The sequence below is a fragment of the Sus scrofa genome, chromosome 5, assembly GCF_000003025.6.
Source record: "Sus scrofa isolate TJ Tabasco breed Duroc chromosome 5, Sscrofa11.1, whole genome shotgun sequence".
Lineage (NCBI taxonomy): Eukaryota > Metazoa > Chordata > Mammalia > Artiodactyla > Suidae > Sus > Sus scrofa.
This window is the reverse complement of record NC_010447.5, coordinates 5,810,130-5,829,928: the sequence shown is the minus strand read 5'-3', so window position 1 is coordinate 5,829,928 and position 19,799 is coordinate 5,810,130. Positions and strand designations below refer to the sequence as shown.

The 19,799-nt window shown below is 55.7% G+C and overlaps 1 protein-coding gene across 8 annotated transcripts in view; it reads right to left on the bottom strand.

Moving 5' to 3' along the window:
- TTLL1 (tubulin tyrosine ligase like 1) overlaps positions 2,307-19,799 on the bottom strand; it is a 33,863-nt gene continuing 16,370 nt past the window's right edge. For 5 of the 8 annotated variants that reach the window (XM_003481524.3, XM_003481525.4, XM_021091417.1 and 2 more), the window contains 7 exons: positions 18,581-18,761; positions 17,613-17,747; positions 16,326-16,434; positions 12,188-12,331; positions 8,551-8,637; positions 5,955-6,118; positions 2,307-2,585 (listed from right to left, as the gene is read on the bottom strand). In XM_003481524.3, coding sequence (XP_003481572.1) covers positions 2,456-2,585; positions 5,955-6,118; positions 8,551-8,637; positions 12,188-12,331; positions 16,326-16,434; positions 17,613-17,747; positions 18,581-18,761 — 950 coding nt within the window. In that variant the 3' untranslated portion in view covers positions 2,307-2,455. Of the gene's footprint in view, positions 2,629-5,954; positions 6,119-8,550; positions 8,638-12,187; positions 12,332-16,325; positions 16,435-17,612; positions 17,748-18,580; positions 18,762-19,799 lie in introns of all 8 variants that reach the window. The other 3 variants (XM_021091418.1, XM_021091414.1, XM_021091413.1) reach the window with 2 other exon arrangements.

Below are 19,799 nucleotides of genomic sequence, written 5' to 3'. Positions count from 1 at the left end.
GCCGAGGGATGGACGGTCTGTTTCCAGCCTGGGAGTTTCCCGTCGCCTGCTTCGGACACCGCATACTTCCCACCCGTGTGTGTTCTGGAACCAGTGGGAGGAAACATCTGCCCAGAACAGGACATCGCTAATGTAACCGTCAATATTTGACATAAATCTCTTTAGCAGACTTTTGCTCTCACCTAGCAACCTGGCCAACGGCAAGCTAACGTCTCCCCTCCGGCCTGATTCAACTGCCCCGGGGCTCAGCCTGAGGTCACTTCCCAGCCAGGGACTCCACCCTTTCCCAGACACATCCGAGACGCAACAATAAAGCAACAGAACAGAGAGCCTGGGTTGTAAGCAGTGGTGGGTGGGACAGCCATGTGTGGAGGCCACCGGGGCTGCGTGGATTCTGCCACCTGCCTGGGGAGGAAGACGCAGTGGGGCTGGAGCAAAGCGAGGCAGGGTGGGCAGTGGCACTTGTGACTTCCGAGGCAAAGAGAATTAATCCTCTTTTTAAATACCAGGAAGCAAAGGTCCAAAGAGCCACCATCAGCCTTGGGACCAACCAAGAAACGGCAGAGCCAGGCCTTAAGCCCAGGTCTGACTCCCAGGCTGGCGGTCAACACCTGCCATCAGCACCCGGCCTCAATATCAAGGTCGCATTACCCAGGGCCTTGGATGGCCACCCCACATTGCTCTGTAAGTCACGGGCACCCTGTAAACACACCCCATCCAGAGCTCGTCCTGCTGGTGGCTGCCAACAGCGCTTACCTCTGCGTCTGCGGTAAACCCAGAGGCTGATGTCACTGAGGCCATGTGGCGGGAATGGTCTGGGCTCGCCCGACGGCAGACTCACCTACAAAACCCACCCTTCTCTGAGCACCGACACAAAGGCCCTTGGACCGATAAACACCGAGGATTATTTCTAGTTGCCTGTTTTCCTCCCAATCACAGTCAAGCAAGAAGGAATGAAACCAGAGTAGCTGTCCGATTAAATATTTTGCTTCTCGCAGCCGCGTGATTCTGTAAGATCGTCAGGTTTTGGTTTTCAGTTGATACAAAGTTTTAAAAACATGACTACACAACATGCCGAAGCTGTTATTTTCTGTCAAAAGAGCTCATTTTATACATCTGCGATTCAGTTCTTTCGGCTCTATGAAATAGATTGTGATACTATTTATAATGATTTATAATCAGAAAATTATATGTGATTTATAATCAGAAGTATAGATTTGGTCTCTGTCCCCTTCCCTGGCACACAACTCCTACAACCTTTGTGATTTCCTCGTTTTTTTTTTTTGCTTTTCAGGGCCGCATCCAAAGCACATGGAAGTTCCCAGGCTAGGGGTCGATTCAGAGCTACAGCTGCCTACACCACAGCCACAGCCACACCTGATCCGAGCCTTGTCTTCGACCTACACCACAGCTCACGACAACACTGGGCGAGGCCAGGGATCAAACCTGCAACCTCATGGCTCCTAGCCAGATTCATTTCCGCTGAGCCATGAGGGGAACTCCGTGATTTCCTTTCTAAGAGCTACGCGACATCTGTCTGTTTAGTTTTGCTCCCAGTTCCTCAGTGAAATGGGTGCCTTCTATTTTTCCTAACGAGCCCCTCTCAAGCCTGTCAGAGTCTGCGCTACTGACGGGTGGCTGGGGCTCCTCCGTAGATAACCTTGCTTGGGAGCTGGCTGCCATGGCAACCAACCACGTGCTCAGAGGGTTGGAACTGTCCCCAGGAAGGAAGGGGGGCTGGAGGTTGAGCCGATCCAAATGCCCGAGCATTAGTCCATCACGTCTATTCATAAATACCCATGGGCTATGGAGTGCAAAGAGCTTCCAGGCTGCTGAAGGCCTGGAAGGGCTGGGAGGGTGGTGCCCCCAAAGCTCACCTCACCCTGAGCACCTCTTCCATCTGGCTCTTCCTGAGTCGCGTTTGTTAGCCCACCGGTAATCTAGCAAGTACACTGTTTTCCTGATTCCGTGAGCCACGCTAGCCAATTAATTGAACCCCAGGATGGGGTCGTGGGAACCCCTGATTTATAGCCAGTTGGTTGGAAGCCCAGTTAACAGCCTGGACCTGTGACTGGCACCCGACGTGATGAGAGCGGGAGGCAGTCCTGCGGGGCTGAGCCCTCCCCTGTGGCATCTGACACCATCTCCAGGCAGACAGTGTCCGAGTTGAGTTAAACTGTGGGACACCCAGAGCCAGCGGAAGAACCGCAGAATTGCCTGGTGTGGCAAAAATCCCGACACGTCTGGTGTCGGAAGTACCGTGTGTGTGAGAGAAAAGGAGAAACGGCGTTTTCCCATCAGACTCCTTGACCTTCCAAAGAAGTGCCTTTATTTATTTACAGGGTTTAGGAAAGGAAAAAAGCTCTAGAAAAAGGGAATTCCAAAATAGGTCTTGGACGGGGGGGTGCAGTGACAAGTTCTGCCCGGGTGGGTCCAGGCTGGGGTCTCGCTGCGGTCACTTCCAGGTTGTGAGGGTGGCTCTCCCCGAGTCTCTCGATCGGCCCCCTCTGGGCCCCAGGGACGGGCCCGGCCGACTTCTCAGCTCCCGGTCAGCCCCGTCCCCTTGTGCCAGCTCCTCGTCGTACCTGGAAGCAGTTCCGGGATTCAGCAGCGGCGGCGGGGCTGAGGCTGCGGTGTGGCAAAGCCCACCTCACCCAGAAAGCAGCCTGGCCCGGTGCCCCACACCTCCAGCCCGCCTGCTCACCAGGTGGCCCTGGCGGCCCCCCAGCCACCACCCCAGGCCACGGAGCAGCTGAGAGCCACCTTGTTAAGCCGCTGTTGTGGACGGTCCCGCCCCTGCAGCTGACATTTGAGACAGGCCACCAGACTGAATCCAGCAATGACCGCCAAGGAAAAGAAGAGGACACCAGCGCAGTGAGGGGAAGTGCTGTCTGGAAACACATTCCCCGCAGCAGCTCACGCGGCATCTGCGGGCAGGGATGACGAACGCCATTCCAGACCGGGGATGGGTGTGAGTGACCCGCCCGCCCAGGCAGGGAGGCCAGGACCCAGAGGCTCAGGAGCTCACTCCTGGGACAGGCCAGCACCGCCACCACCAGCTGTGACCTGCCCTGCCCACTGCTGCCCCCCACGAACGTCCCTGCATCAGAAAGAACTGGTCTAGAACCTCAGCGCCCCTGACCACTAGGGCACCTGGGTGATTCCTGGCCTTTCTGGCTGGGGTGGGGCCCCGCTCTCAGGAGCCGCGTGCGAGTGGTGAAATCCACAGCCCCTCGCACCTCGCAGGCTCCAGCGGAGGGGTCTCCTACGGCCCGTGGCTTCCTATGACCCTCTGAACAGACCGGCAGGCATTAGGATGAGGGGCTCAGAGAGGTTTACCCAGTGTGTTAAGGTCACACAGCTGGTACATGGCAGAGGTAGAATTAAATAAAACCCAGGACTCCGGATTCCAATCCCTGAACTTTCTACCCTGCAGCCCAGAGCGTGAAGCTTCTGTCCCCTGGGAAAGTGCATGCTGGGGGTCACTGCTGACCACGCCTGACCGAGGCCCCTCTGACATTCACCTCAAACGCAAAAAGCACAAAGACACTCGGTTACGCTGCACTAGCTCCCTTCTGCAGACTTCTGGAAAAGGGTGTGTTTCCATCACAAGCTTATTCCAGAATCACAATCTGTGGTTGAGCGTGCTGTGGGGCAGAGGCTTCTGAGGTTAAAGGGCGAGTCTTCTGCGCATTTGTGCTTCTGGCAGCAAATGGGGCTGAGAGGGATGGGTAGGGAGGGGGAAGGCCAGTGGGCTGAGTGTCATCCACGCGGCAGACGAGACAGGGTTTCCTCTGCTGGAGGGGACATCAGGTCCCAGCATGTCAGCCCAAGGAGAGAGGATGCTGGCCAGAGGGCCCTCCAGGGACAGTGGCAGTTCTGCCCGTGGAGGGGAGACCCCTCTGCTGCACTCCGGGGACTCCTCGTTCTTTTTAGGGCCGCACCCATGGCATGTGGAAGTTCCCAGGCTGGGGGTTGAATCAGAGCTACAGGTGCTGGCCTACACCACAGCCACACCAATGCCAGATCCGAGCTGCGTCTGTGACCTACACCACAGCTCATGGCAACGCCGACTCCTTAACCTACTGAGTGAGGCCAAGGACTGAACCCACGTCCTCATGGATGCTAGTCAGATTCATTTCCACTGAGCCACAATGGGAATTCCATGGGTCTGCATTCCTGACCAAAGGGCTGGAGTGACCCCCCCCCATCTGGTTCGTGGTCAATCCCAGCGCCTCACTCATGGGCTGGGTGAGCAAGAAGAATCTGCTGAATAAACAGGAGACCCACAGGGCCACCAGTCCCACTGGTCGCTGAGCATTTGTGCAGCTTAAAAACAAAACAAACAGCAATGAGCATTTGGTGAGCAGCTGGCCTCCGGACCGGCTGCTCCCCGGATGGTGTGGCCACTGACAGGGCAAACGTGGAAGGGGGCAGGAAAGTCAGAGACAGATGGCTCTTCCTGGGCCCTCCTGGGCTGGGGCTTTTCTCCTGGGCTTTTGACAGCAGGATCCACTCACTGTCAGGGTGCAGAGCGGTATTTGCTAAAGACTGTGGTAGCAGACCCAGCGCCTTCAGAACTGGGCCCTGGGGGGAGCCGAGGCAAAGCGTGAGGTCTGGCGGCTCGGGGCCATCGGGACTGAGCCCACAGGCCTCCAGCACGTTCCCCATCCTCATGGCACCCTGCATCTCCAGGCCCTCCACCACCGTCTGTCATCCGGCACCCTCACGGGACCTGCACCTCCCCCAGTGCCAACCCCCGGATGCTCTGGACGCGCCCCTAGCTGGCCCCCCAACCTGGCCGAGCCTTCCCCTGCACACTCGGAGCTCCGTCCATCATCAACCCCCATGCCCTCCACCGCCTCCTGGAAGGTCCCCTCACCTTCCTGCTCGGAAACCTGGCTTCTCCCTTGGCCCCTCGACCGGGCTTGTTTTCTCTCCCACCCGTCATGCCCCGGCATGGAGGGGACCGCCCAAAAGCCCCCTCCACAGGTCACCCCCTTGTCCGTCCCCTCTCATCCTCTGGGTCACTGGCCCTAGTGCCTTAAGATCCAGGCTCGCAGCTCACCACTGCCGGTGATGCAAGGACCAAGTGGACGAGCCCTGATTCCCTGAGTTGCATCACCGTCTCCGACGACCCCGTCCTCCACCCCAGCTCAGCCCCACGCCCAGGGCACCCGACCTCGTCACGTTTGGTGACTGCAGCCCCTGCAAAACCTCGGCCGCCAGCTTCACCTCCACCCCTTCTCTTCTCGACCCACCGTCCTATAGCCCCGGCCCCAACAACCCCCACCCCCACTGCCCCAAATGCTGCTATTACCAGTATTCTTCTCCCAACTCTGTACAACGGGCTGTAGTAGTCCCATTTAAAAGGCGACCACACTGGAGTTCCCACTGTGGTGCAGTGGAAACAAATCCGACTGGTACCCATGAGGATGCAGGTTCGATCCCTTGGCCTCGCTCAGAGGGACGGGTGTCTGGCATTGCCGTGAGCTGTGGTGTAGGCCGGCAGCTGCAACTCCCATTTGATGCCTAGCCTGGGAACCTCCATATGCTGCAGGTGTGGCTCTTAAAAAAAAAAAAAAAAAAAAAAAAAAAAAAGGTGGCACACTGAGGCCCAAAGAGACGGAGAGCGCCTCGGTGTCACAGAGCTCTCCGGGGTGGCAGAAGGGGCCGGCCTCTGCGCCACCGTGAGTGACCAGCTCCTGCTCCAATGGCCCACATGGTGCCAGCAAGTTCTTTGTTTCTTTGTTTCTTATGCACAAGACTAGACGAGGCCAGCTCAGCACCAAACACTTGTCTGCTATAAGATCCACCCATAACATCAATAAACAGAGTGCTCCTCCAGATAAGCTGAGTCCCCGCACCCAGAAAACCCCAGCTGGGCCTCGGCGCCCCCCCATCCTCCCCCATGGGAAACGCACGAGGCCACCTGCACAGACGTGCCAACGTACAGGATCTCGTAATTGCCGAGGACCTCCTTGGGGGGGGACTTGTTCCATTTACAGTCGGGAACCTCGCCGTTGGGGACCGCGATGTTGAGGGTGTCGTTGATCAGGTTATACTTGAGGATTCGATCGTTGGCGGTGCTGGAGGTGAGCGATGGAGACGCGTTGACCTACGAGAGGAAAGAGAGCGCACCCTTCACTCGCACCACCGACTCCTCGGGGACGGGAGGATCGCGGCGGCCACCGCGCAGCGCAGGCGAAGCTGTCGCCTCGTGCTGTGAACATCTGACCCCTGCTGGGAGCGCTTGGGGATCTGTTTCGTTAGCTGTCGGGTGAGACACAATCGATACAGAAAGACAGGATTAGGAAGGGGATCCGCGAGCCGTCATCACACAAACGAAACCCTGAGGTCAGCGGACCTTACACGGCTTCCGTGTCTGCCTGTGTGATGAGCTCTGTCCTCGGAGCCAAGGGCTGCCCAGAGCTTTGATGCAACCAGTGACCCCGTGACCCTGACCACCTGGCCGTGTGGTTGAAGGACCAGCCGTCGCGGGTAGGGGACCCTTCTGGGCAAGAGAGTCTAAGCACGACCTCGCCAACAGGGCAGCATTCTGACCACGTGAGGGACCCACCCAGGAAATGGAAGTCCTTCCCACGAGCCCTCTGAGGGGCTCAGCAATGTCACAAAATCCCCACGTCACAAGATGGACTTTTACTCCAGGGAGAGCCCACAGGCTCTGAGAGGACACCCGTTTGTTTATTTATTTATTTGCTTTCCCCACTTTCTGTGTCAAGGCCATAGGGTTTTCTGTGATAAATTTTTCATCAGGGACTATATTGACGTTTAGGGAAAAGTTACCAAAGCAGGACCAAGTTCCCGTATGTCACACCTCCTTCTCCTATTGCTGACATCCTCCATCGCACAGTGTATTCGTCGTAATTAATGACCCAATATTGATGTGTGATTATTAACTAAACCCCATAGTTTACTCAGATTTCCTTCGTTCTCATCTAATAGCCTTTTGCTGTTCTAGGATCCACTCTTGGACATCATGGTACGTGTAGTTGTCATGTCTAAAGACTCTAAAGAGTTAAGCCTCCTCTTGGCTGGAACAATTTCATAAAGTTTACAGTGATCTTCGGTGTTTTGCAGAGTGCTACGCAAGTATTTTGTGGAACGCCTCTTTATTGAGCTTTGTCTGGTGTACTTCTTGTGATCAGACTGGAGCTGCGGGTTTTGGAGGCAAGACCACAGAGCTGGTTCACTCTTACTTTAGGCACAGTTGTAATGACCTTCGTTGGCCGTCTTCTCAGGCTGCGGGAGAGACGTGGCAGCAGGACCACAAGGTGTTCAAGTTTCTGCCAAGTCATCAGACTGGGTCCCCGCGCTGCCAGCAGGGTGGCCATGTGCACAGTGGCAGGATCATGTGAGCCTTAGGTGCCCTGAAGTCACCCCTGCATGTGTCACCTAACACTGTAATTCTTTTTTTTTTTTTTTTTGTCTTTTCTAGGGCCACTCCCACGGCATATGGAGGTTCCCAGGCTAGGGGTCGAATCGGAGCTATAGCCGCTAGCCTACACCAGAACCACAGCAACGCAGGATCCGAGCCGTGTCTGCAACTTACACCACAGCTCACAGCAAAGCTGGGTCCTTAACCCACTGAGCAAGGGCAGGGATCAAACCCGCAACCTCATGGTTCCTAGTCGGATTTGTTAACCACTGCGCCACGACGGGAACTCCTGTAATTCTTACTAAAAGCGTGCTCCAGGTCAGCTCTGTCACTACTTCAGAAGTAACGTCTGTAGATCCCAGCTCATCAGGAAAGAGCAAACACAACTATTTCACAGCTCTGCAGACGGGACTGACCCATCCACCTGCACCTACACCTACACACACCTACACACACACACACACATACACGGAGCTCGCTCTCCCGTCCCCTGGCTCTCCGGCCCGCTCCCTGCAGGGGTCCCCACTGACTTTTCCTACAGGGACCACTCACTCTGACCTGCTCTTGAGACTCAGCTTTGAAACAGGCCTGAGCTAAAGGCCTGAGCTGTGCCTCTCCACGTAGGAGCGGTGAGAGGACACGGCGCTCAGTGGCCAGGCGGACGAGCCGGCAGAGGACGGCCTGCCCTCTTGCAGCCCGTCCCGCCCTATGCGCTGGAGGCTCGTCCTCCTGGCTGCAGAGCAAAGCAGGACAGCCCCGGCCAGACGGGCTGTGTCTGGACCTCAGAGGGCGGCCCGCCCCCACCGTCGCTGTCGTCAGGAGAAGGGTGTGTGCGCCGGCCCTTTCTAGAACAGCCATCCCTCCCTCGTGTCCACGCCTTGAAAAGGCAGATGCATCCGCTGCCACACAGCCTTCATCCCCAGAGCACAGCGGGCCTCGTCTCCGGACGGGACGCCACCTCGGCCCGAGGGGTCCGGTGTGTGAGCTCCTTTCCCGAACGGGAACGATGTCCCCCCAGAGGACAGGGCTGGGCCTCGGGGAGCAAAGCGCCCTGCGGCGGGGGCACCCCGCTCATCTGGAAGCAGGGGGACAGGCCCGGCTCTGCGGGCTGGGAGCACGGGGGCGAGGGCACCGACGGGGGGACCCGTTACCTCGATCAGCCAGGGCTTCAGCCTGTCGTCGATGATGATGTCGTAGCCGTAGCACTCGAAGCAGTGTTTGTCGTTGTTCATCACCGGCTGCGGGGAGAGCCAGCCGGTCACGGGCCGCGCCGGGGCCGCAACGCGGAGACGCAGCAGGTGAGAGCGGCAGCACCCTCCGCACGGGGGTGACAGGCACGTCTCACTCGTCACCGGCTGTCCTCCGCCCCCTACACCTCCTCCCCTTGTTCCTCCTACGAGGCCCCGGGCCGGGGGGCTCCGCAACCCCAGGAAGGGGGTTCAAGACGTAACTGCGGTGTCTCCACGGCTCCCTCAGCAGAGGCTCGATGACCAGCGGCGTGGGTCTCCGCCAGCACCGGACTCCTCAGAGCCGACACGAGTCCGGCGCCAAAGCCCGGGCGCCTGGAGTTCAGGTGTGTGCAGCCTCGCCACACGCGCACGCGCGCACACACACACACACACACACACACACAGATGCTCACACGGCCCACTGGGCTGTCAGCCCAACCTCCTCTCTCTCTCTCTCTCTCTCTCTCTCTCTCACACACACACACACACACACACACACACACACACACACGTCAGGTCCGTCAGGTTGTCAGTCCCTCCACAGGATGGGAGCTTATGATCCTTTGTTTTCTGTGACAAAAGTCAAATCCACTTACTTAAAATTTTTGCATTTTCTTAATTTCGGATTTTTTTTTTTGGCCACACCCGCAGCATGTCCTGCGAGTGCAGTAAAACAAACAAACAAACAAACAAAACTACCAGCCGCTTGTGTACAACAGAATCCCAGGCTGCCTGGGGTCAATCCTCCGGGAGAAGCCCCGCAGGCAACAGGGCCACGCGCTTCCCGGCGACGCTCGCGTGCCCCACGGTGAGGGAGGCAGAGGGACATGGCAGTGGACGCCCGGACTCGACTTAAAACACTGGATTTAGGGGAGTTCCCCTTGTGGCTCAGCAGAAAAGAATCTGACTAGCATCCAGAAGGACACAGGTTCGATCCCTGGCCTCGCTCAGTGGGTGAAGGATCCAGCGTCGCAGTGGCTGTGGCGTTGGCCGGCAGCTATAGCTCTGATTCGACCCCTAGGCTGGGAACTTCCATGTGCCATGGGTGTGGCCCTAAAAAGACAAAAACAAAAACCCAGTGGATTTAGAGCAGGAAAGGCCTCAGGGGAGAGAGCCCAGTGAGCTCTCACTGGAGGAAATCCAGGCCGGGCAGCCTCTTTCATCATGTGGAAATTTGGTGGAATCGAATTTCCACTGAAAGCCTGGTATCCTAACCTGGCGTGCCCACACCACTGTCCCCAAAAGCCTCTGCAGGACAGGAAGTCACCAACCCTGTCATCCCCCAATGCTGATGTCTCTGCCCTCTGAGCACACTGTCCCCAGGCTGTGGCTTCCCCCCCGGCCCGTGTCCTGGCCCTGGGCCCCACGACGCAGTCTATACTGGCACCAGTTACTGCAGCCACAGTCTCCCTGACCACCCACCCCGAAATTCCCGGAAGGCAACACACCTGGTAAAAACAGGGTGGCCAAATATTTGCTAAGTGAGTAAAAGCTGAATCAATAAATCTCTGCTCCCCAAACCCTCAGAACTTAGAAATCCAACAGCTTTTCGGCTCAGGAGGCTGAGGCCCCAGAGTTGTCACTCAGAGGCAGCTGTCTGCCAGAGGGTCCAGCCTCAAGACAGGCAGATACAGTTTCCTCCTTTTTTTTTTTTTTTTTCCTGGCTGTGCCCGCAGCGTGCAGAAGTTCCCGGGCCAGGGATCGAACCCTCACCATAGCAGTGACCTGAGCCACGGTAGTGACGACACCAGATCCTTGACCCACTGCACCACCAGGGAACTCCAGGATGTATGTCTCAAAACTCTGCCCCTCAGGTGAGGTGAGCCAAGAAGATGGTGGAGGGGCTGGCTGAATCAGGCGCTAAGGCTCCCGCATGGCTGTGTGACAGCCGCTGGCATTTACGCCCCTGGCTGGAAAGTTAACCTCTGCTGAGCGAGTTCACACAACAAGCTGGAGACATCAGAGCTATGATCCCAACTTCGCAGAGGGGACCCACCAGGCCTACGCAGGCCAAGCGATTGGGCCAACTTGCTGGTTGAGCTCTGAGCCCAGGACTCCCCACACATCCCCCCGTGATCCCCACAAAGCCATCAAGGTTCCAGACGGGAGGTAGGAAATGTGAAACGTGGCCCCTGTGATGGATCTCTCCAGCGGTTACCTAGACCAACTAGACCCTGGGTTTCTGCCCCCGCTGGTTCTCCCTGGAAGCCAGAGACGTGGCCTGGAGGCACTGCCACCTCCTTAGACTCTGTGAAACAGGAAGAGCTCAACTCGAGACACAGGGAAGCTGGAGTTCCCGACACAGCTCAGGGGTAACGAACCCGACCCGTATCCATGAGGATGCAGGTTGGATCCCTGGCCTTGCTCAGTGTGTTAAGGATCTGGCATTGCCGTGAGCTGTGGTGTAGGTCGCAGACGTGGCTTGGATCCTGAGTTGCTGTGGCTGTGGTATAGGCCGGCAACAGCAGCTCGGATTCGACCCCTAGCCTGCCCGTAATTTCTTGACAAGGTTGTTTTGACAAAGCTTTTCCCACACAAGAGAATCAGTGTCAGTCGGCAGTTTTCCAAGATAAAAATGGGGAGTTCCTGCTGGGGCACAGTGGGTTAAGGACCTGGTGAGTGGCAGCACAGGTTTGATCCCCAGCCTGAGAACTCCCATATGTGGCAGGTGTGGGTATTAAAAAAATAAAATAAAATAAAATAAAATAAAAATGGGAGAGCGGGCCTTACTCTTCCCCTAGGAAGGTTTCACAGAAATATTTTCACACACTCCCACCTCGCTGTCAAACGCACATCACACACTTTCTCTAGAACAGCAATGTCACAGGTTCCCAGCTCTGTGAAGCGAGGCTCTTTTCACAGCCCTCAACTCCAAGTGTGTGGGCGCCCACTGCCACCTGGCCACCAGCCTCTGCACTAAAAATAGTGCTCCGGGGTTTATTCTTTTCTTTTCTTCTGAAAATAGGAGTTCCCTTGTGCTCTGAGTTACCGATCTGGCACTGTCAGGTTGTCACCGCAGTGGCTCAGGTCGCTGTTGTGGCATGGGTTTGATCCCTGGACCGGCAACTTTCATATGCTGCAGGCACAGCAAAAAACAAAACAAGACGAAACACAAAAACAGACGAGCAACTGTTTTAGAACAGTGAAATAAACCCAGAGCTGCAAACAGACTTGAGGTTAAAAGAGAGAGAGAGCCCTAAGTGTCTCTGAAACAGCAAAGCAGGAAGCCTAAGAATAAGGAGGCTGCGGGCAGTCCATCTCCAAAACATCAGCTTAGGCCAAAATTTTCATCATCGGCTCAGAGGAGCAGAAGAGCTGAGCTGACAGCACCACCCGCACGTCTGCAGAGGTTCTGGCCGAGGCTGCGGAGCAGCAGCCGGAGCCGGGCCCCTCCCCTCCCGGAACCCCGTGGCCTCTGCAGATGCGTAAAAGGTGGCACTGTAAAAACAGATACTTTTAGCAAAAGAGCAAGCACCCCCAAATCCCACGCCCTGGCCAGGTCTGCACTGCCTCCCCGGCGCTCTCCGCCCTGCCCACCCCCGCAGCTCCCGGGACTCACGGCCACGGCCTTCAGAGACTGCACGATGATCCAGTGGATCTCGTCGAACAGCTTGCTGGTCACCTCCTTGCCGCGGGTGCTCTCGAGGTAGAGCCGCAGGTTGCTGACCGTCCACTTGCCCCCGTGGATGTGGTTGTAGTCCTCCTGGCGACGGGAAAGGGGACGGGCCGGGCAATGCAGGCGAGGAACCTGCCCCTGCTCTCAGCCTCCCCCGCCTGGGGCGGCCCCGGGGCTCTGGGCCTCCCACACCTGCGCGTCCTTAAAATGCAGTCGCCCCTTGGTATCCGCAGCGGACGGTTCCAGGACCCCCTTAGGACTCCGAAGTCCTCGGGTGCCTAAGTCGCCTACATAGAGTGGCGGAGTATCTGCTTCCACACACCCTCGGCATCTGCCCTGCACTGTAAATTATCTCTGATTATGTACAATACCTAACATGATACAAGAGCCACGTACATAGTTGTAAATACAACATAAACGCTTTGTAAATAGTTGCCATCAAGCACTAACCTCAAGTTTTGCTTTCTGGAACTTTCTAGGATTGTCTTTGTCCCCAAATAGCGTGGATTCACAGGTGGCTGAATCCATAGATATGGCACCCTTAGATACCGAGGGCCGACTGCACTCGACTCTGGTCTTCTCAGAGTTGACTTACCCTCACGGCTGAGGCTGTGGAGCCCCACCCCTGACCCCTTCGAGACCGAGGCTCTCATTCCTCCAGCAAAGACCCTCCTGGGAGCTGCCCTCGGCTAAAGGACCTGCCCAGTCCAGGTCTCCTCGGGCAGCGATGGGCTGGTGCCAGGGTCTTGTCTCCGGCTTCCCCCCTGGGGTGGGCTGGGGCCCTGCCGCACTGCAGCCAGACTTGAACGTCCCCCCGTCGGGTCCCACTCCCCTCCACCCCCCGCTGCTGCTGCTCCTGACCTCCTGCCCCAGCAAACCTCCCTCCCCATGCTCATCTCTGCCTCTGCTTCCCCAGAAGCCCAGCTGGGCGTGAGCTGGGACACACCACAGCATCGCTCACAATGTCCCATCTCTCGGAGAAGACGAGCTCAGAAAAGCTTCATCCTGGCTGCCACAGGGCTGGACCTTAGCCCGAGTTTTCCGAAGCCAGTTCCATGCGCTATTTCTCTGCCCTCAACAGTCTAATGTTCTCCCCACACTGTCCCTTTTGGAGGCAGAAAGCTTAGAAAATACTGAAGTATGTCAGAAAGTTATGAGACGGGGATTTCATTTTCTGAGTGTAAAGCTGAGAGCTGTCAACCAAAACAAAACCAGCCTAATAACCAACATCCGGGACCCATCACGGCCCCAGAGCAGACTCTGTTTACAAATAGAAACAGAGAATTAGCTACAAAAACACTCCTTCAGGGTCAGAGACAAATTCCTTTACACATCAATTCTTATTAGATGAGGTGCCGCCCAAGCTTGTTCACCTGAAATGGGCTCTCAAATACAGCACTCAGTGTTTGCATCCCCAAAGCAGTTTCGGGACAAAACCAGGCTAAATGTCCAGCAATACTCTTCCTTATCCAGTCACAGATGTCTGTTCTATCAAGAAAAATGTGTTTACTTAAAAAAAAAAAAAAGGCGCTAGAGGCATAAAGTATACACTTTATAAAAAAAAAAAAACCCAGCCTTACACACGCATGCACATAGATACAAAAAGCAGGATAAACATCTCTTTTTTGGACGGGGCTTTTATCAGAATTATCTCAGAACACTTTTATCATATCAACTTGCAAACACTGCCGCATTTCAGGCCCCACCCTTGCCCTTTCGTCTCCTCCTCTGCCTCATCCTCCGCTCCGCTAGGCTCCGCTCCAGGGAGTCGGGGTTAACGCAGCCTCCCGCACCTGCACCCCACCCCCACTCGGGCACCCCCAAAGCAGCACCAGGTCTCCTGCCGATCTGCCCCTCACTGCAGCTGGATTCTGAGCTTCCTGGGGGCAGGGAACTGTCTTGTCATCCTGCCCCAGAGTGCGGGGTGGCCCTCTGCCCCCGGGACTCGACGGACGGGCAGAGCCACGGCTGCACACAGTCGTGTTCAGTATAACATCTATTTTCTATGCGTGCTGACTAGAGCCATAAGCTTTCGTTCAAGGCTGAAACGGAGGTTTCTCAGAAGAAGCACCTTCTTAGTCAGAAAGCAAAGCATTTGCAAACAGGACGGGTATGGAAAGCGCTGCTGTCTCTGGTGCAGGGCGAGATGCGGGCTAAAGCACTGCCTCTGCTGTCATTAAAAAAAAAAAATGGTTTCTGTTTCTTGATCACGGAAAGGGTGACCCGCGGCTGATGTCCTGAGAAGGCCCGTCAAAGGGGACCCTCCCAATTTCGGTCTGGCACCCCTATGTGGAGGCGGCTCTGCAGGCCAACACACCGGGAGTGTCGTCAGGACACCAAGGGAACTTGAGGTCGGTCACTGTCATTCCCCGGTCCCCACCCAGACTTCATGAAATGTGCTACTTGCTCCCAAGGCTCTGATGTCACTGTCCAGCTTTCTCCAAATGGCTGGTAAGTTTTGGGCTGTGTCACCTGAAAGAGCATTTTCCCAATTTTTACAGGTAAGGTCTTGGCCGAGTCACCCCTTCACCTCGAACTGTGAACTTTGGAATGACAACGCTCTCACGAAAACCTGATGGGCGGGGAACCAGGGTCGGCCTCACACCGAAGACAGCTGCCACCCTCAGTAAGTGGTGGCCCCTGTCATTTCACAACCAGCAAGGTAAAAACCAGGGCTCCTGCTTGAGGCCCAAGTCTCACGGAGGGTAAGTGACGGACGTGGGACTGAGCCCAGCTGGTCTGACCAAACTCTTCAGTAGGTCCCTCAAGAATTTGTTCTGCGGTTCCTGTCGTGGCTCAGCGGTAACAAACCCGACTAGCATCCACGAGGACGCAGGTTCGATCTCTGGCCTCGCTCAGTGGGTTAAGGATCTGGCGTTGCCATGAGCTGTGGTGTAGGTCACAGACACGGCTCGGATCCCACATTGCTGTGGCTGTGGTGTAGGCCAGCGGCCACAGCTCCAATTCGACCCCTAGTCTGGGAACCTCCATATGCCATGGGTGCAGCCCTAAAAATAATATAAATTAAAAACGTCGTCCTCTCTCCAAATTTACCCTTTTTCTACTCGAATTATAAAAAAGACCAGGGTATTCAGGCTTCCATTCAAGCAAGATGCAAACAAAGAGGCTTTCTAAGGAAAAGAACCCTCGGGACCTGCGGGTTAGGAGGACTGAAGCCCCAAAGCCTGCGGAGAAGCCCCCATGTCCTGTGGCCCTCGCTGGCCCTCCAGGTCCCTCAACTCCACCGCCTTCGTCTGGGCTCCAGCTGCTCTGACTCCGTCCAGCCTCTGCAGGGCTCCTTCCCACCACGGGGCTCAGCACCACTGCACTCTCTGCTAGAACATTCCTTCCCCACCTCCACCTGGGGAACCCCTGCTCAGACTGGAGGTCTCTGCTCAGGCCCACTTGTGCTGGCCAGCCTCCCAACACCCGGACCAGGGCTTCTTTCATTCCAGGCTCTCCTGGGTCTGCATCCTCAACCTCAGTCTGGGGTGACACGGTCACCATGGGATTACAGGGTGACTTCCCCCCCCACAGGCTTTAGGCTCCATGAGAGAAGAGGCCAAAGGCTCAGGACTGTAGCCCCAGCACTTGGCACCGGACCAACCCGGATGATGCTCCATCGAGAGTCTGGTCTAGGATTCAGTGATTGATTAAGTCCTCCCTCGTAATCCTCGCAACAGCCTCTTAAGACAATAATATTACATGTTATCACATATGTGTTCTACGCTATTATATGTTACATACGCGTGGATGGTGTGGATATGCATATACACACCCTCCTGTTACAGCTGGAGACACCCCAGCTCTGAGAGTCAACGGACTTGCCCAAGGTCAGAAACCTAGAAAGACAGGGCTTGAATGCGGGACTTTCTTCAAGTGCCCGCCCCCACCCCAGGCTGGAATTCAGGTGTGAGGCTCGGGACGACCACACTGGATGCCTGAGGCTCCCCCTGCCCATCAGTGCCGGGCATCGTAAACCCAAGCCCTACACCCCCTCGCCCCCGCCTGCAAGTAGAAGAGGAAAGAAACCCACAAAGGCGGTCCGTTTCCTGAAGCCCAGATGAAAAGAAACGCTTACCCCGTGTTTCTGAATGGCAACGTTGGTGAGATGAACGAACATGTTATCCAGCTCACTGGTGCTGGGGGTGTACTTCACGGTGCAAAAGCGGCAAAACCCGAGTTTGTACCTAAGGGGGAATCCAGGTGAGCTCAAGACTCTGAGGACAGACATAAACAAAACATAACACTTTTGTTCACTGAAAAGAGCTGCTCTCTTTGTTTTAAACTTTTTTTTGCATGTCCTGGGCCAGGGATCGAACCTGTGCCATGGCAGTGATAACACCAGATCCTTAACCTCCTGCACCACAGGGAACTCCTGTTTTACACTTTTTAAAGCACTGCTTTTTAAATTTTGTGATGGTTTTATACAGCAGTTTTATTAAGATGTAATTCATGTGCCACGTAATGCATCCATTGCTTTCCGGCATATTCAGAGTGTGCAACCACTACCACTATCAACCGGATAACATCTGCGTCACCCCAAACAAGCCCTGTGACCACCAGCAGTAGCTTCCCAACCCCAGGGCTGGGCCGACCCTAATCTACTAATCTACTTCCTGTCTCTACAATGTTTTGCCTCTTCTGGGCGTGTCACATAAACAGAATTGTACAACACACGGCCGTCTGCGTCTGCGTATCTGGCTTCTTTCACTGAGTACTTTTGCCAGGTTAAAAGGTTTTTTTATTTTTCTTTTGGGGCCGCATCCAGGGCGTATGGAAGTTCCCAGGCCAGGGATCGAATCCGAGCCAGAGCTGTGACCTACGCCGAAGCTGGGGCAACACTGGGCCAGGGATTGAACCCGAGCCTCCACAGAGACAAGGTGGATCCTTAACCCAGAGCACCACAGCAAGAACTCTTTTTTTTTTATTTGTCTTTTTTTTTCTTTTTAGGGCTGTACCCACTGCATATGGAGGTTCCCAGGCTAGGGGGTCTAATCGGAGCTGTAGCCAACAGCCCTACACCACAGCCACAGCAATACCAGATCCGAGCTGTGTCTGTGACCTACACCACAGCTCACAGCAATACCGGATCCTTAACCCACGGATCGAGGCCAGGGATCGAACCTGCAACCTCATGGTTCCTAGTCGGATTCGGTTCCGCTGCGCCATGATGGTACAGCAAGAAATCCTGAATAAGCCGCTTTTTATTTTTCGGACTCACATTAGCATCAAAACTACCATCGCGGTCACCAGGGAACACATGCCAGGCTTGGTGAGCGTGACCGACCCTCGCAAGGGCGCCGAGGAGCGGGGGCATCGCGTCAAAGCACCGTCTCCAGGACGGGAGGGAAAGCCCGGCTCTTACATGTAGCAGCGCAGGGGGCGGTACGTGGACACCAGGACATACAAGCGCAGGTCGAACTTCCTGCCGCCGATGAGGAGCGGGTTGCTGATGTACAGAGAGATCACGTAGGCCTCCTTGGGCGACTGAGACACGAACCTGGGCAAAGACCAGAGGTCTCGGGTCGGCTGGTGCCAGGCTCCCTGCCTCTCATTAGGTGAGAGGCCGCCTGGGGGTGGGGGTGGGGAGAAGATGGGGGGAGGTGGAACCCGCAGGTGCCCCTGGGGCGGGCGGGCTGGCATCATGCAGTCAGGCTTAAATGCAGGGCATGGGAGGCAGCCCTGCCACTCCTGGGAACGCCAGCCAGAGCCATCACCCCACCAGGAAAGGTTGGCATGGACGTGGCCTCCGGGCATTTCCTGCAGTTAAGGGCCTCGCAGAGGCGAAGCGAGCCTCGGACTGAAGCCCCGGCGTCCTCAGTTGCCAGGAGGCCCCAGCCCAGGGAGGGGACCAGGCTGACTGCCGCCTCATCTCCCTTGTCCTGGCCATGCACACAGCTGTCCCATCCCCACCTCGGCCCTGAGGCTGCCGCGCTTCATGTCCCCAGTTCACCCTGATGAAGAACTACAGTCTACACAGCAAAATTCACCTGGAGGCGTGTGCCAGACTGGGTTCAAGCCCAGGCACCGGGTGCTAAGATGCGCTCCGCTGCCACGGGAAACACCAGGACTGGATGGGTTTGCCCCCAACAACCAGAACAAAGCAGCCCGCGAGGCTCCTGGGACCTCACGCTGCCTTCCGCGCCATCCCCAGGTGGGATTCCACGGCTGGCGGCGCTATCGTGGCTGCAGAGTCTTGCCCTGCCACCACGTGTACACCTGGACAAAGGCTGCACACCTGGAAAAGCAGGTGAGGCCCCCCTGGCCGTGGGCAAAAGACAGAGGACACGGGGAAGCTGCCAGAAACATGCGCAACGTGCCCCCCCCACTTACGAAGAGGTTTTGCTGTCCCGGGACCACTTTTTGATCTGCGAGAGCTTGTTGATCAGAAAGATACCCTTGCCCTGGGCTCTGCCACAAGGTTTCATGATCCAGGTGCTGGAGGGGCTTTTCCGGAACTCCTCCACAAACAGGTTGTAGTCGGCGGGCAGCATGTAGGTGACCGGGACAAAGTCTGAGGGTAACAACGAGGGGACAACAGTGAGCCCGCCCAACAGGGGCCACGGGCCGAAAAACACCACCACTGCCTTTTTGGGGCCTGTTTCCTTCCCCCACGCCCCCGCCCAGCATCGCGAGGAGCAAGGGCTTCTGCCGTGGACTCCGAACAACACAGGCACCCCTCGTTTGATGTGCTTTGCAGACCCTGCACCTTTTACGAGGTGAGGTGTGTGACAACCTGCCAGAGAGCAAGTTTATCAGCACCATTTTTCCAAGACCATTTGCTCACTTTGTGTCTTTATGTCACATTTTGGTCATTCTCATAGGAGTTCAAACTTCTTCATTGTGTTTGTTAGGGTGATCTATGGTGGTCAGTGATCTCTGATGTCACTATTGCAAAAAATACATATAACTTGCTGAAGGCTCAGATAATGGTTAGCATTCTTTTAGCAATAAAGTTTCTTTTTCTTCCTTTTTTTTTTTTGGCTGCACCTGCGGCATGTGGAAGTTTCTGGGCCAGGGATCGAACCCGTGCCACAGCAGTGACAACACTGGGTCCTTAACCCGCTACGCGCCACATGAGAACAATTGTATACCTTAATTTAAAAAGGAGTTCTTGGAGTTCCCATTGTGGCGTCCTGGAAACGAATCTGACTAGTAACCTTGAGGTTTTAGGTTCGATCCCTGGCCTCACGCAGTGGGTTAAGGATCTGGTGTTGCCGTGAGCCATGGTGTAGGTCACAGACAGGGCTCAGATCCTGTGTTGCTATGGCATGGTGTAGGCCAGCAGCTATAGCTCTGATTCGACCCCTAGCCTGGGAACTTACATATGCCACAAGTGTGGCCCTAAAAAGCAAAAAAAAAAAAGTTCTCTTGTGATGCAGTGGGTTAAGGATCTGGCGTTGTCAACACAGTGACTCAGTTGCTGCTGTGCCATGGGGTTCAGTCCCTGGCCTGAGAACTTTCACTTGACGCCGAAGCAGCCAAAAAAAATTTTAAATTTAACAAAGTATATGTACTGTTTTTTTTGAAAGATATGATGCTATTGCACACC